Below are 13,762 nucleotides of genomic sequence, written 5' to 3' on the forward strand. Positions count from 1 at the left end.
TCCTATCTGGAAAAAAAAAAGTACTCATGTAAGTGCCATAATAATAAGGTAGCTGCATCTAGTAATAGCACAGAGAATGGAAAACGTATGGCAAAAAAATGACAAAACTTTTAAGTGTTGATGAATCACTAGAAACTTGCCTGAGGTCATGTAGGCTATTAGTCATAGAGGAGAGAACTGAAACGCATCCTGCAGGTACTGATCAGCAGTCTAACCATTGAACCATCTTTCCTCTCTCTCCCTTACAATGAAAGCCTGTAACTAGAATGCATTGGACTACTGATATAACACCCCAGCCTTTTGCTCCCGGCTATGAAAAGTCTTCTGCATTGACTTTGGAGTCACTTCTCTGAGCTCCATGGCTAGGAACAGATTCTAGAACTTGCTTTACAAAAAACAACTCCTTGACTATAAAATAGGACAGGCATTTCCTTGTTCCCTAGCTGCACTTTGGTGCAGAGCGACAAAAGGTGTTACGCCCCTTATCCCAAGCCTGAGCACCTCCTTTTCTAGTGCCCAGACTTCTGGGTCACAATAGTCAGGGCTGAATAGGTTCCCTTGTCTGCTTCAAGTGTCATCTGCCCCTATGTAGCTCTTCTAGCAGAACTGTATGCAGATTTTTCAACGTGCATTCTTGGGTGCTTTATGTATAGCTTGCTTTGCATCATCACTCTTTTTTTATACAGTCATGATATGTTACAGGTTAAAGCTGGCTGAATTCTAAGAATTATAGGATGTACAACTTAATCAAGTGTTTTCTCTTGAGGTTGCTTAAGCAACAATATATACGCGCATCAAGCAGTTCCATTGATCTTTAGGCGGTCTATCAATGCTGCAGATGTGGAGCAACTCTGTCTCTGTTGGGTTACAGGCTCAGATACAGTGTGGCCTAAGCGCAGCTGAACCACTTCTAGAGCCTTGGAAGCTCTCATTTTGAAAAAGCATATTTGATTTTGTGTGACACAGAACCAAAGCTAATAAAACTAAAGCAACTCCCTACAGAAGCAGCTCCACTGTCTCAGAGGTAAAGGCACCAGGCAGTAATGTAGAGATATTCCAGTGTTGGACAACAGCTAATCTTGGTTGGACTTAAGCTGCCTACAGAGATGTTGAGGTGTGCCTCCAAAATACTCTTCAGCTTGTCCTGTAGCACACAGTCACTTGGCGTTACTCTGGATAATGGAGAGCTGACTGCACTTACTCTTCCCATCAGGACATTTTTTGTCCTTTTGAACAAGTCATGTATTAGGCCAAACACCAGACTGGAGTGTGCAAAGTTTTATGACTGGCTACTGCCATCAGTGATTATGATACCTCTTAACTCTATTTCTGGACTGTGTATCACTAAATGTAGTCAGAGACATGCCCAGGAGGCAAGATGCTGAACTAGATAGTGAGAGAAATATTCTGATGGAGCCAACATCAGCCACCACCACGATACTACTTATCACTTTACTACATGGACAATGTTCCTTAGGAAAACCACCATCACTCTGAGGCCCTTTTCAAAAAGAGGCAGTGGGCGTACAAATAGTACAATGAATGAAGAAACTTTATTTTACCTTCTTCAGAAAAATATGATTTGGAGGTCTTTTCTTTTTAAATAAAATGACATAAATGTAAGTCAGCTTAAATATTGTAGAAGTCAGATGTATCATCCATTTTGGTTTCATTTACATAAAGCAAAATACAAAGCCATAGGAAAAGCCAGTCATAATATAGTAGTCTCTAAATGCTACCCCTTCTATAACGCCGTATCCTCTTTCAGAAACTCAGAGGTCTTATCTGAGGAGAAGACTTTCAGTTAAGAGGGTTTCTGACTTGCGTAGCCTGCACTGCGAGGAGTGAAATGCATCAGCCTAGCTGGTGTTTTATGAGACCCGGATCTGAGGAAGCCCTTCCGGCAGAGAAACAAGGGCTCCGCCAGAGGGACCGCATCCTCCAAGGCGCCCACCGCAAACCCGGAGGAAAAGCGGCAACCAGACGCCGGGGGCCAAGGTCCGCCGCGGCCGTTAGGGCGTCCAACGGCTCCCCGCGCGCGGGCGGTCCGGCCCCGCCCCCGATCGACCTTCCCGGGGAGCAACTCCTCCCCCCTGGGGGGAGTCCCGCGCCCGTGGCGCGCGTGCGTACTCTCCCGTCGTCCCTGGCGCGTGGCGGTGGCTGGGCGGCCGGAGCAGAGCGAAGATGGCGCTGCACGTCCCCAAGGCCCCGGGCTTCGCCCAGATGCTCAAGGAGGGCGCGAAGGTGAGAGCGGCGCCGGGCGGGCGCTGCTCCCGCCTGCCCCGGGCCCCCTTCCCGACGGCGGCGGGGAGGGGGCGGTATGGCGGCGCGGGGAAGCTTCTGGAAGGCCGGCTGGGAGCGGCGGCCCACGCGCTCTGCGGGCGGGGCGGAGCGGGGGCCTGGTGCTCCCCGCCCGGCGGCGGAGGCTGCCGCTGCCCCCCTGCCGGCACCGCTCCCCAGAGTCCGCACCGCCTCTTGGCGTGCGGCTGGGGGGGAGAAGGGAGAGGGGCCTGGCGCACGCGGCCTTCTAGAAAGCTCGGGGGGGGGGGGCGCGATCGCCGGGGCCGCCCTGCCCGCGGCGGCGGGGCTCTCCGTGCCCGGGGGCGCTGCCGCTGCCTCTCGCCGCCCGCTGAGCCGCTCGGCGCCTTCTCGCTTCCCCGAGGGGCGCCCGGGGCCGCTAACTGCAGGCAGGTCGCGCCTCTTCCTGGTCGCCCTTGCTCTGCTTCGCCTGCGGCGCTGGCTCTGGCTAGCGAAGCGCTGCGTGTTCTCCTTTTGAGGATGGTTTCGGGAGGACGTTTGGTTCAGGGAGCCTTTGCGGGTGGCGGTCAGCGAAATGCGACCGGGCCCTAGAGCTGGAGCAGTTCTGAAGTGATCTGAGTGCTTACTCCATATATTCTTTGGTTGTTTTCTGTTCCTTTATTTGCAAGAAGGTACTGCAAAATAGCCAAGTATTTTCCATATAGTTATGCTTAACACTAAACGAATTTAATAAACATACGTTTTGACAGTCATCAAGAAATAAGCTTGATAGAACAGAAGCTTAGTTTGAGAAAGCTGGCAGAAAATAACCTTATTTTATTTTTTCTGAAAAAAAATATGAAACTTATGAATGCTGATGTTAATTGGATGGAAAGGGCAATTAGGCAACTCAGAAAGCCCTATATTTCCTTTACAGAATCTTTTCTGGTGACAGGGAATAGCATACTTCAAAGGGGTAGGGGGAAGCAGAATAGCACAGATGCTGGTTCTTTAACATAACGTTCAAGGCCAGAACAGCAGGAGCTGTATTTCACAAAACAAGGAAGCACTTGGCCCCCTGAGGTGTTTTGTATTTGCAGAATACCTGCCTATACTTTTCTGTCCTCTCTGAAGGAAAGCGCACAGTACTGTTTCCCTGCTCATTAGGCTCTTTCTGCCCATTAGGCTCTTTCTGGGGATCCCTTCTTTTCATAAGGTTTCCAAATGGAAGCTGAGTTGATTAGTTTCTCAATCACAAATATTTCCCAAATCATTGTGATTTTTTCATACCATACATGTATGTTTGAATACAGAACAGAGTTAATTGATCTCTGTGGAATACAGAGGTGTGAATAAAAAGTGTATGCTAAAACAGTACATTCACAAAACCTTGCCCCTTTGCAAGCTGGTAACATTTTTCTTTTTAGCATTATTCAGGACTTGAAGAAGCTGTTTACAGGAACATCCAGGCATGCAAAGAACTTGCTCAAACCACCCGTACAGCTTATGGACCAAATGGTAAATAAATTCTAACATCACTGTAATGTTTTTGAGAAAAATGATAATGTTCAAAGGCTAATCCTACTTTGAGGAAGAAGCAACTGTTTGTTTCTTGAAGAAACGCGTTGGACTTGCTATTAAGCTCTAAATACAGTTTTGGTGTATATAAAGATTACAGCTTTTGTTTAGTTGACTCTTAAGGTTTTTGTAGTATAACTGCCTTTGTCCGTCTTTGTACGATTACTCTGTCCTTTTTATTGTCTTACTGCTATGCTGAAGACCTACAAAATTAAAGGAGAGACAATAACTGGGTAGATAGTCCTAATGAACATAAGTGTACTGTGTTCGACAAACATACTAAAACAAAAGATATTCCCAGTATTGTTTAATTATATAATGTATGAGCATTTCTGAAGAGAAAACTGTTCATTCAGACATGAATGATTTCTTCCTAATGTAACACTCTCAAACCTAAATATGTTTTAGGTTCTCCTAAAAAGTTACAAAACAGGACTAACATTTTAATGCATAAGATATACCTAAAATATTCTGATTATGAAACAGTATCTGTATACAAAACCACATGCACTTTATAAACAATTTTTTTTTTTCTTTAGGAATGAACAAAATGGTTATCAATCATCTGGAGAAGCTTTTTGTTACAAATGATGCTGCTACTATCTTGAGAGAGCTGGAGGTAAGTTTTCTTATTTTGGAAGATTTCAGCTATGCTGAACTAGTGTTTCTTTTAGTATGGACCACTACAGTTCTGAATGTTAATAAGGAAATTTGCGTCAATCTGCCCAATGACCTACCTATGTCACTTTGTAAATCATCTAAGTTTTCACTGGATTTGAGTGTGTACAGTAAATGGACTATCTCCAGGTGAGAAATAGACTTCTTCTGTAAAGCAGCATTAAGCAGTTGCAGATGCTTAGTAATTGCCTCCTTTATTCTCCCAAACCAGTGTAGATTTAGAGAAGAGTATGTCTAAACAATACAATGTTTGGAAAACACTGAACGAAACAGCTGTTAATTGCCTGATACTGGCCCTTGCTATATTCTCCTTTTGGCTTAGAACATGGTAGTTGGAGTATGGTATATGGTAGTATGGTATGGAGCTGTAGCAGCATCCTTTTGTGAATTAAGTGATAGAAGAATTATGGAAAAACTGACCTGTCCTGACTTTTCTCTTACTATCATAATATCTAAGTTCTATGTCTAGGGGTAGAAATAGTATTCTAGAATAATAGCAAGAAAGCAATGCAAATGTGAAACTGTTTTCAGAGCGGTATTAAGTACATTTCCTTAATGTGTTGTGTTTGTATTCAGTATAAGTGGAAAAAATGTGCAAGTCTCAGTTCTTTAAAAATATCTGCAAAATAGTTAATCTAATGAGTCTTTCATGTGACTTTCTGGGATAAGATGGTAGGTACTCTAAATATATTCAAGAATAATGTATTTTTATTACACTTTGAAAGAGAAAACAATTTGATCTCTATGCAGATGGCAAAGTATTAGAATTAACACACAGTGTAGACCTCTAAAATTAGGCATATCTGAGCTCAGTTTGGAGGTCAAAATGTCAGGCTGCTTTCCTGTTGCAAAATTTGATTGTGAAGCCCCTGGATCTTGTCAAAATAGCAGAAAACAAGTAACAAGGGTGTGTAATTTATGTTGAAGAGGAATTGTTAAGTTCTGTGAAATTTTCATAGATGCAGTACTTCTGTTTACTATGGAAATTACCCAGTTAACTTAATCTGTACTGCGCTCTCTTGTGCATTCTTGGTATGTTTAGATATAACTTGAAATCAAAGAGTTTGTACATGAAGCATGGAAAAATCTAGAGCTGTAGTCCAAGTGGGATGTTAGCAGCTAAATTAAGATATGTAACTTCTTTTAAAGGTCCAGCATCCTGCTGCAAAAATGATTGTGATGGCTTCCCATATGCAAGAGCAAGAAGTTGGAGATGGAACAAACTTTGTCCTTGTGTTTGCTGGAGTCCTTCTGGAGTTAGCAGAGGACCTTCTGAGAATGGGATTATCAGTGTCAGAGGCAAGTTATTTTGTTATGATCGATGTAGCCTGAATTCAGACAGTTATTGGTCAGTATAATACTGTGATTCCTTCCAAACTGATTTTTAGATAAAAGATTTATGAAGAATAATAGTATATGTTTTGCTGTGTGTGATTGCATCAGTTGTAAGCTTTTTCATTTGTTAAAGTTTTATAGCCCTTTCAAGAGGAGATGTACACAGTATGAATGTATAGTGATGTGGTACAGTGAAATTCTGTTGCTTGCTGCACAGGTGATTGAAGGATATGAAAAAGCTTGCAAGAAAGCCCTAGAAATTCTTCCTGACTTGGTGTGCTGTTCTGCGAAGAACCTTCGAGATGTTGAAGAAGTAGCATCTTTGTTGCACACTTCGGTGATGAGTAAACAGTATGGCAATGAAAATTTTCTGGCAAAACTTATTGCGCAGGCCTGTGGTAAGTGGGCAAGACTGATGTGTGCATGCATTTAGAAAATGGTGTAGGTTGAGCTTTAATCATTACTAATATCTTCATATAAGCTGAAAAGGTGTGGTTAGTTTATCAGGTTAAATTAGGCTCTGAAATGAGTGTAACCTTTTTTTTCTCATGTTAATTGTTGTGGCTCAGATAAGGTCTATGTTTTCTAGTAAATGTTTGTAGAAATAGCTTACTACTAGATTTTTCTTTCAAGCAGAAACAGAGTCTTCATCTTTTTTGTCATTAGGAAGATGCATTACACTTCAGAGAAGCTGTTCACTAGTCGCAGCCACGGAACAATGAAAGCAAGAGTGTGTAGTTGTAATGAGTAGTGGATTTCTCATTTTAGACCTCAAGAAATAACCTTCATGTCTAGTTTAAGTGTTTCCTCAAAATATTCTGGGTCAGACTCAACCCTTGTTTAAATAGACGTTCAGACTTAATTTAACTGACTAGCTTGAATAAATGTGGCTTTCTGATTGTTATATTGTTAAAACAAAATTTCTGCTCATCTCTTGGTGCAAGTTTTTAATGGATTATAATTGCCTTAAATTTAAAGAGGTAGTCCAAATATTTGAATTCTAATACTCAGAAAGAACTCTATGCTTTGTTTATGGTGGAACTATTTTACTTCGTTAAGCAACACAAATTCTTCTTTTTTTTATTTTCAAACAGTTTCTATTCTCCCTGATTCTGGTCATTTCAATGTTGACAATATCAGAGTGTGCAAAATTGTGGTAAGTTGGGCACAGCTAGCTTTACTGTAGAATTAAGCTCAAAAGTTTAATGTAGGGAGTTAATTTTTAGACCTTTGAATTTTGAAACTGTCTATTCTAATCTCTGTTCAGTTGTAGCATGCATAATTAAGTTCTGGAAACTGATCCTTGTTTTAAAATACTTCAGAGTCCAGTAGTTAGTTTCAGGGACAGGAATCATGAACGTTGAGGGTTTAAATTAAATTGGATCTGTTAACTTAATTATACACTGGGATATTGATTTAGAAGCATTCACATGATTAGACCGCTACCGTTCCTCTAGCCTGCCTCTTAGTCTGATCTTACGCTGTTTTTGTCAATGGGGATATTAAGCCTTAATATGGCCTGTAGAATTGGACCAAATTTACATCTAATATGAATTTCCCCTGCCCATTTTTATTCCCTGCTAATAAATATGTAAAAAGTTGAGCACAGAAAGTGTATGTTGCAGGCTGTAATCAGTGCTCTCAGAGAACTTGTCTTAAGATGTGAAACCATAAGACAATGTTTGATGTTGCTGAATCAGCATAAGTCTCATCTGCTACAACAAAAACTTAATTGCTACATTCAGATGAATATAAGGACTGCTTCTTGCTAAGGATAGTGCAGCTTTCTGACAGTAAGTGTTCAGTAATGTGACTTTACTCCGTTCCCTCTCTTCTTTCAGGGTGCTGGTATCTCTGCTTCATCAGTACTGCATGGCATGGTTTTTAAAAAAGAAACTGAAGGAGATGTTACCTCTGTTAAAGATGCAAAGATAGCTGTGTATTCTTGCCCTTTTGATGGTATGATAACTGAAACTAAGGTATGTAGAAGCTCCAGATAAGTTTTGGATCTGTTTATGGTCATGTGCAGTTCTAAATCTCTTATTTTAGACTTAATCACCATGAGTCAAGAATATTTATATTTGAGTTACTTCTGTTAATCAGTTCATTAGTTTAAAAAAGTTCATAGAAATCTTCTGAGCTTACTTCACTTTATAGTTTACTTGTGAGCCAATTAAATGCAAAAATGTCTGAACCTTGGAGTTTTTTAGAAATGCTTGAACTGCCTTTCTTTGACTTTTGCTACTCCATTGCTTGGGAAAGGTAGCAATTCATAAAATAGGGTGGGTTGGTGTTACGAATATGTTGAGACTATGGTTTGTCATGTAAGTTATTTTTTTAAGTATGTATGTAGTTAATACTGAATTGATAATAGTGTATTTGTTTTGCTAGGGCACCGTACTTATAAAGAATGCTGAAGAGCTGATGAATTTCAGTAAGGGAGAAGAAAATCTGATGGACTTGCAAGTCAAAGCTATTGCTGATACTGGTGCAAATGTAATAGTAACAGGTGGCAAAGTGGCAGACATGGCACTTCATTATGCCAACAAATACAATCTTATGTTAGTCAGGTAAGTACTAAAACAGTGTAAAACGTTTTATCTATGAGGTTTATGAAATGTGCCTACCATATTGATTCTTGCCTCTCAAAATACTTTGAATGCAAAGTATTGGTGACCATTTGGATTTCTAGTGAAGCAAAACCTTAGCAGCAATTTGGTTGTGTTCATAGTTTGTGTTTCTTGATAGCACTTCACCTTTATATGATAACTAATTGGGGAGTAACTTATGTATGTTGTACTGTTAAAATGGTTTAAATGCCTTTCCAGCTCAACTGAAGTCATATGTATTAGAATTTGTGGATTTAGTAGAGAGATGATGTGGCCACAAAGGTAAAATGAGATTATACCATAACGGTTCTCTCCGGCCACAGTCTACATGTGATACTTTCCCAGTGATGTAAGATATGCTTCCCTGCGTTGCTAATGTATTGATGGATGGAAGAACAAATTCTTAATACTTTCCTATAATTTTTATGGGCCTTAAATCTTCTTAACTATAAATTAGGCATGTTTATACATCCTTGAAAAACATTCTGCAAAATGTCAGAGTTAAATTTTTGATGGCATCTCTTCCATCTTATGCAGAGAAGTGGTCTTTCTCTGTTGGAAACTATTTGATTGTTGGTGTCTGAAGAATTTGAACTTCTGGAAAGGGAACATGGTACTGTGATCTCATGCAAAACAGAGAAGGATTAGAAATCTAATACAGAGGTGTTGTAAGGATAAATTCAGGCATTGTACAGTGTAAGATGAACTTTGATTATTTCTGTGTAATTTAACTACTACAGCTAGAGAAAAATCTCTAGAATTCCTGAAAATATGTGATTATAACTGGAAAAAATACCTGAATGGATTTTGTAACTCGATGCCTTAAATTTTGATATCATGAATTTACAAAATGTTTCCAAGTTACAGAGAGAATATTGATTTGAATGTGTTAACATTTGTTCTGGAAACTTGTTGTTAAAAAGTGGTGGTTTTTTTTGTTTGTTTGTTTTTGTTTTTTTTTTGAAGGTTGAACTCAAAATGGGATTTGAGGAGACTATGTAAAGCTGTTGGTGCAACAGCCCTACCCAGACTGGTATGCAATTTTCAAATGAGAAACAGAATAGAGAGAGCTATCAACATGTTCTTCTTTTGACTCTTTTTTTTTTTTTTCTTTCCAGACTCCCCCTACTCTAGAAGAAATGGGTCACTGTGATAGTGTATATTTATCAGAGGTTGGGGATACGCAAGTTGTTGTGTTTAAGCATGGTATGTATGTTCTATAAAGTCCTAATGCTACTATTCTACAAGTACAATACTCATGAATGTTTTACATCTAACAAACTTGATTCAGTAATGAGCATGTCTTCCTTAACAGAAAAGGAGGATGGTGCCATATCTACCATACTCATTCGTGGATCTACAGACAATCTGATGGATGATATAGAGAGAGCAGTGGATGATGGTGTAAATACTTTCAAAGTACTCACAAGAGTAAGTAAACTGAACAGTTCAGTTGCCAAAACTGAGCTATGGATCAGTTTATTTGAGGCAAGTCTCCTGCTTGCTTTGCACTCATCACTTGATACAAAGGCAGGTATTTACGTTGTCAGTTTAGGAATGTCCTTGAGGCATAGAGAAGATTGTGTAGTATGATGCTGCCACCCGTGTGAATACAGTGTACATAAAAGATTGTGCCCAGCATGTACTGAACTCAGTTTTTCAGTTTATGAGGCAAGTCTTAGAAAATGGTGAAATGAACTTATCTTCAAACAGCAGTCAGGTCTTTGACCACTTCCGCAAACCTTCTGTAATGTTCCTTAGCTTTTCTGCTGTGGCTGGTTTCTAGGTATGTGGTTGGTTGTTTTTTGTTTTGCTGGGGATCAGGAGGAACTGACTGGTTGCAGACTATATTTCTAGTTCATGGGTGACAAGACTTACTTCCTCCCCATACCATTGATAGGTTTTATAAATAGAATAATTTAATTTTTCAGTGTTTTCTAATCAGCTTTTGTGAACTTGTGTGTGTTTTTTGTTTTTTTGGGGGGGGGTAAAAAGGAAAAGGTGTGTAATTAAGTGACATAAAAATTGTCGTTTAACACTTAGTATCTTGTACGTGCCAACATGTGAGTATTGATTTAGAGAACAGAAGCAGACGTACATTGTGGTCTTGTGGTTGTCCTGATTTATGATGGTGACTTCTGTTTAAAAAGTTTGAAAGTTTGTGAATGAGTGCTGACTTGCCAAAAGATGCACAAAGTACTTACATTTTTAAAAATAAATGTGTGATACCTGTTGACATATTAAACTTAAAACAGTGTACAGTAGGTTGGTTTCCTACATGCTGTTTCCTGACTGTTTAACAGTTAAAGGAGAAGATCAGAAAGTCTAGGAATTTTATTCCTAGTAAGTCGTGAGTTAAAATGACTTAAAAACAAACAAACAAAAAAACCAGCACTTCTGTTTTCTTTTTACGAAAGAAGCTATTTTTTATCAAAAGACATTTGGAATGAAAGAGCCAATTCTGGTGACAGCACTCTTAATGCTTATTTGTTCTGAAGTAGTGCTTAACAAATCTGTATGGGGTAAAGTTTTATTGTGTTCTTCTTGCTAGAGTATTTACATTCTAAAAGTAAAAGTAGTGTGCAGCTTTAAGAAATACATGGGACATTTTGTTCACAGGATAAGCGTCTTGTTCCTGGAGGTGGTGCAACAGAGATTGAATTAGCCAAACAGATCACATCTTATGGAGAGGTACCACATTTTTTCTTTTTTTAATTTATGTATATATATATAAAATACATTAAATGATATGCATATATATTACTATATTCTTAGATAGATTAAAAAAAAGTGTAAACATGCACACGTCCCTCCCTACCTTTCTGGTCCTCTTTGTGTTCATTTTAGAAAAGCTAAATGGTTTTCAACTTCACTTTAGACATGTCCTGGGCTTGACCAGTATGCCATCAAGAAGTTTGCTGAGGCATTTGAAGCCATTCCTCGAGCATTAGCAGAAAACTCTGGAGTGAAGGCTAACGAAGTCATCTCCAAACTTTATGCGGTGCATCAAGAAGGCAACAAAAATGTTGGATTTGATATTGAGGTAAATAGTCTCACACAGTACTTGGTGCTCAGAAACAAAGGATTATAAGTACTTCTCTCAGTAGGAAGCATTTCTAGATTAATTTAAAATTATCAGAGCTCTCTCTTACACTGTCTAGAAGAATAACTTTTAAAAATTTCATCAGTAGGCAGTTAAAATCACTGTAGTATAGTGGCCTTATGTAGGAGGTAAATGAGAGATTGAACTGATACGGCAAAAAATAAGTTTTTAGTAATTACTTGTTTTGTCTTCCTGCAATGGATTAGAAATGAAGGTTTTTTTGAAAGAAGAAGACAAGATCAGAAAAGTTGTTTTGTTCTAAACACATAACTTTGAAAACCCAGTAAGTTATAGGTAGAAACATGAGAAAACTTTGCAAACCACTTTTTCTCGTCTGACAGGCTGAAGCTGCTGCTGTGAAGGATATGTTGGAAGCTGGTGTATTAGACACATACCTTGGAAAATGCTGGGGGATCAAGCTGGCTACAAATGCTGCAGTGACTGTTCTAAGAGTGGATCAGGTAAGCTTAAAAGTAATCTGGATGCTAAATTGAAACCTCTGCTTTAACTTGATATGCAGAACACTGATGCAAAATACTTGAATGTATTGTAAGTACATGGCATAAAACATAATGTTTGAAAACTCAGTTCTGAAAAATGGTAGCGCTCTATTCAAAAACTTGTATTTTGGAATGGTGCAATGTTGCCACTTTCATAGAAGCACTATACATGCTGCATTTTTAAGATTTGGCAGTTGATAGCACTTGATACCACGTCCAGAAAGTTACCAAACTTTTCTGGGAATGAGATTTATCACAAGAAAATCCCATATGTTATTTTTATGTGAAAATCCCATTTAATGGAGGTTATAATCTTACTGAGAAAAGTCTTAGATTGGTATGGTATTTTGTGAAATTTTAGCAAAAATATATTTGCATGTAAAATTTCTGTAGATTATTATGGCAAAAACAGCAGGCGGTCCAAAAGCCCTTAAACAAAAAGGACATTGGGATAAGGATGACTGGAAAGATGAACCTGAAAAATAGTATTCAGTAAGCTCTATTTCTCCAGCAGAGAAGTATATGTGTGTGAATGCGTGCATGAATATATTGACAATCACACAGCTGATCTGTACTTTTTAAGAGCACGTGTGCAACATTGCTGTCTTAAGAAATGTAACAATAAGTATACTTATTTGTGCCATTGCAAATGAATCTTATTTCTAAAACCAAGCTTTCACTGAAAGAAGGCCAAGTGCAGTTTTAGTGGTATGTTACTTGTAGTGTCACTGCAGCAAGTGCAACAAATGTACCTTTAACAAGGTGCGACTAGTGAACACTGCTTTAAAAGCATGATGTTTATAGACTCAGGAATTCAAAGCAACAGTGCTAATAATTCTTCTCATGCTTACTGTAGTATGCTTCATGTAAACCAGTAACTGGTTAGCTTAGTTGAGCATTACACTTTCCCTAGACTAACTGGTCTAAATTGCATGCAAAAATGAGGTAAAAGTTGTCTTTTTTTACTCTGCATCAGGGCTCAGCTTCTGCTATTTTCAAGATAAAATATCTAATTTATGAATCAATTAGGTGGATAATATTCAGAAACTGCATGGATTTAGTGAATGCTGTCAGCATCATATAGGGGGAAAAACCTGATTCTAACTCTACCTTTTCTATATTCCTGTTACCTTCAAGATCATCATGGCAAAACCAGCTGGTGGTCCTAAGCCTCCATCAGGAAAGAAAGACTGGGATGAAGACCAAAATGACTGAACATCTTAACTGTACTTCTGAAGTGACATGGTCGTATGAGTTTTGTAATATTCCAGTTGGGGCCTGTCATGATGATGTTCTCCCTCACCTTTAAGTTATGAGACTATGTCCAGCAGAGTGCAGAACTTTGAATACTTCAATAAATGCACTTGTCATTACAAATGTGTTAACAGTCAGTTTCTTTGAGCTAAGCTTGATGTGATTGTTACTAAGTAGATGAACATGTGGGTCTTTGTATGGGGATGAAAGTAGGAGGGTGGGTGAGGAAGGTGGAATGTAGGCCTGCTGCAGAGAACTTCTGGAAACTTTTATTTATTATCCTGGACCTCATTGTGCTGTGACACTATGCTCCTTACTAATATTTGAGTGTACAAAGTCAAATGTGATGAAAGAAATAAGCATCGTAACAGGTCCATGCCTTTGTTCAGTTTTGTTACATGCATCTAATTCATCTTCACTCTTCCAGAGTTCCCATGCTCTCAAAATGTGACAGTGGTTAAATGCAT

The 13,762-nt window shown here is 39.0% G+C and overlaps 1 protein-coding gene across 2 annotated transcripts; it reads left to right on the forward strand.

Annotated features, from left to right (window-relative positions):
- The first annotated feature begins 2,102 nt into the window (after window positions 1-2,102).
- Window positions 2,103-13,418, forward strand: CCT8 (chaperonin containing TCP1 subunit 8). 2 transcript variants are annotated; one of them, XM_013955309.2, is made up of 16 exons: window positions 2,103-2,244; window positions 3,666-3,756; window positions 4,356-4,435; window positions 5,644-5,793; window positions 6,047-6,227; window positions 6,924-6,985; window positions 7,671-7,808; window positions 8,221-8,399; window positions 9,405-9,471; window positions 9,557-9,644; window positions 9,754-9,869; window positions 11,058-11,129; window positions 11,317-11,481; window positions 11,883-12,002; window positions 12,435-12,533; window positions 13,179-13,264. In XM_013955309.2, the coding sequence occupies exons 1-15, from the start codon at window positions 2,185-2,187 to the stop codon at window positions 12,525-12,527; spliced, it is 1,662 nt and encodes a 553-aa protein (XP_013810763.2). In that variant the 5' UTR covers window positions 2,103-2,184; the 3' UTR covers window positions 12,528-12,533; window positions 13,179-13,264. The 2 variants fall into 2 exon arrangements, with proteins under 2 accessions (XP_013810763.2, XP_013810764.2); XM_013955310.2 differs by lacking the exon at window positions 12,435-12,533 and having other exon boundaries at window positions 2,111-2,244; window positions 13,179-13,418.
- Window positions 13,419-13,762: the final 344 nt, after the last annotated feature.

Source organism: Apteryx mantelli, chromosome 1 (genome assembly GCF_036417845.1).
Source record: "Apteryx mantelli isolate bAptMan1 chromosome 1, bAptMan1.hap1, whole genome shotgun sequence".
NCBI lineage: Eukaryota > Metazoa > Chordata > Aves > Apterygiformes > Apterygidae > Apteryx > Apteryx mantelli.

Excerpts from the sequence above, each read along its gene's own strand:
- CCT8 (XM_013955309.2), top strand. The coding sequence starts at position 2,185 with ATGGCGCTGCACGTCCCCAAGGCCCCGGGCTTCGCCCAGATGCTCAAG. Across the intron at positions 3,757-4,355 it reads TACAGCTTATGGACCAAATG|GAATGAACAAAATGGTTATC; the intron begins GTAAATAAATTC and ends TTTTTTCTTTAG. Across the intron at positions 6,986-7,670 it reads TCAGAGTGTGCAAAATTGTG|GGTGCTGGTATCTCTGCTTC; the intron begins GTAAGTTGGGCA and ends CTCTTCTTTCAG.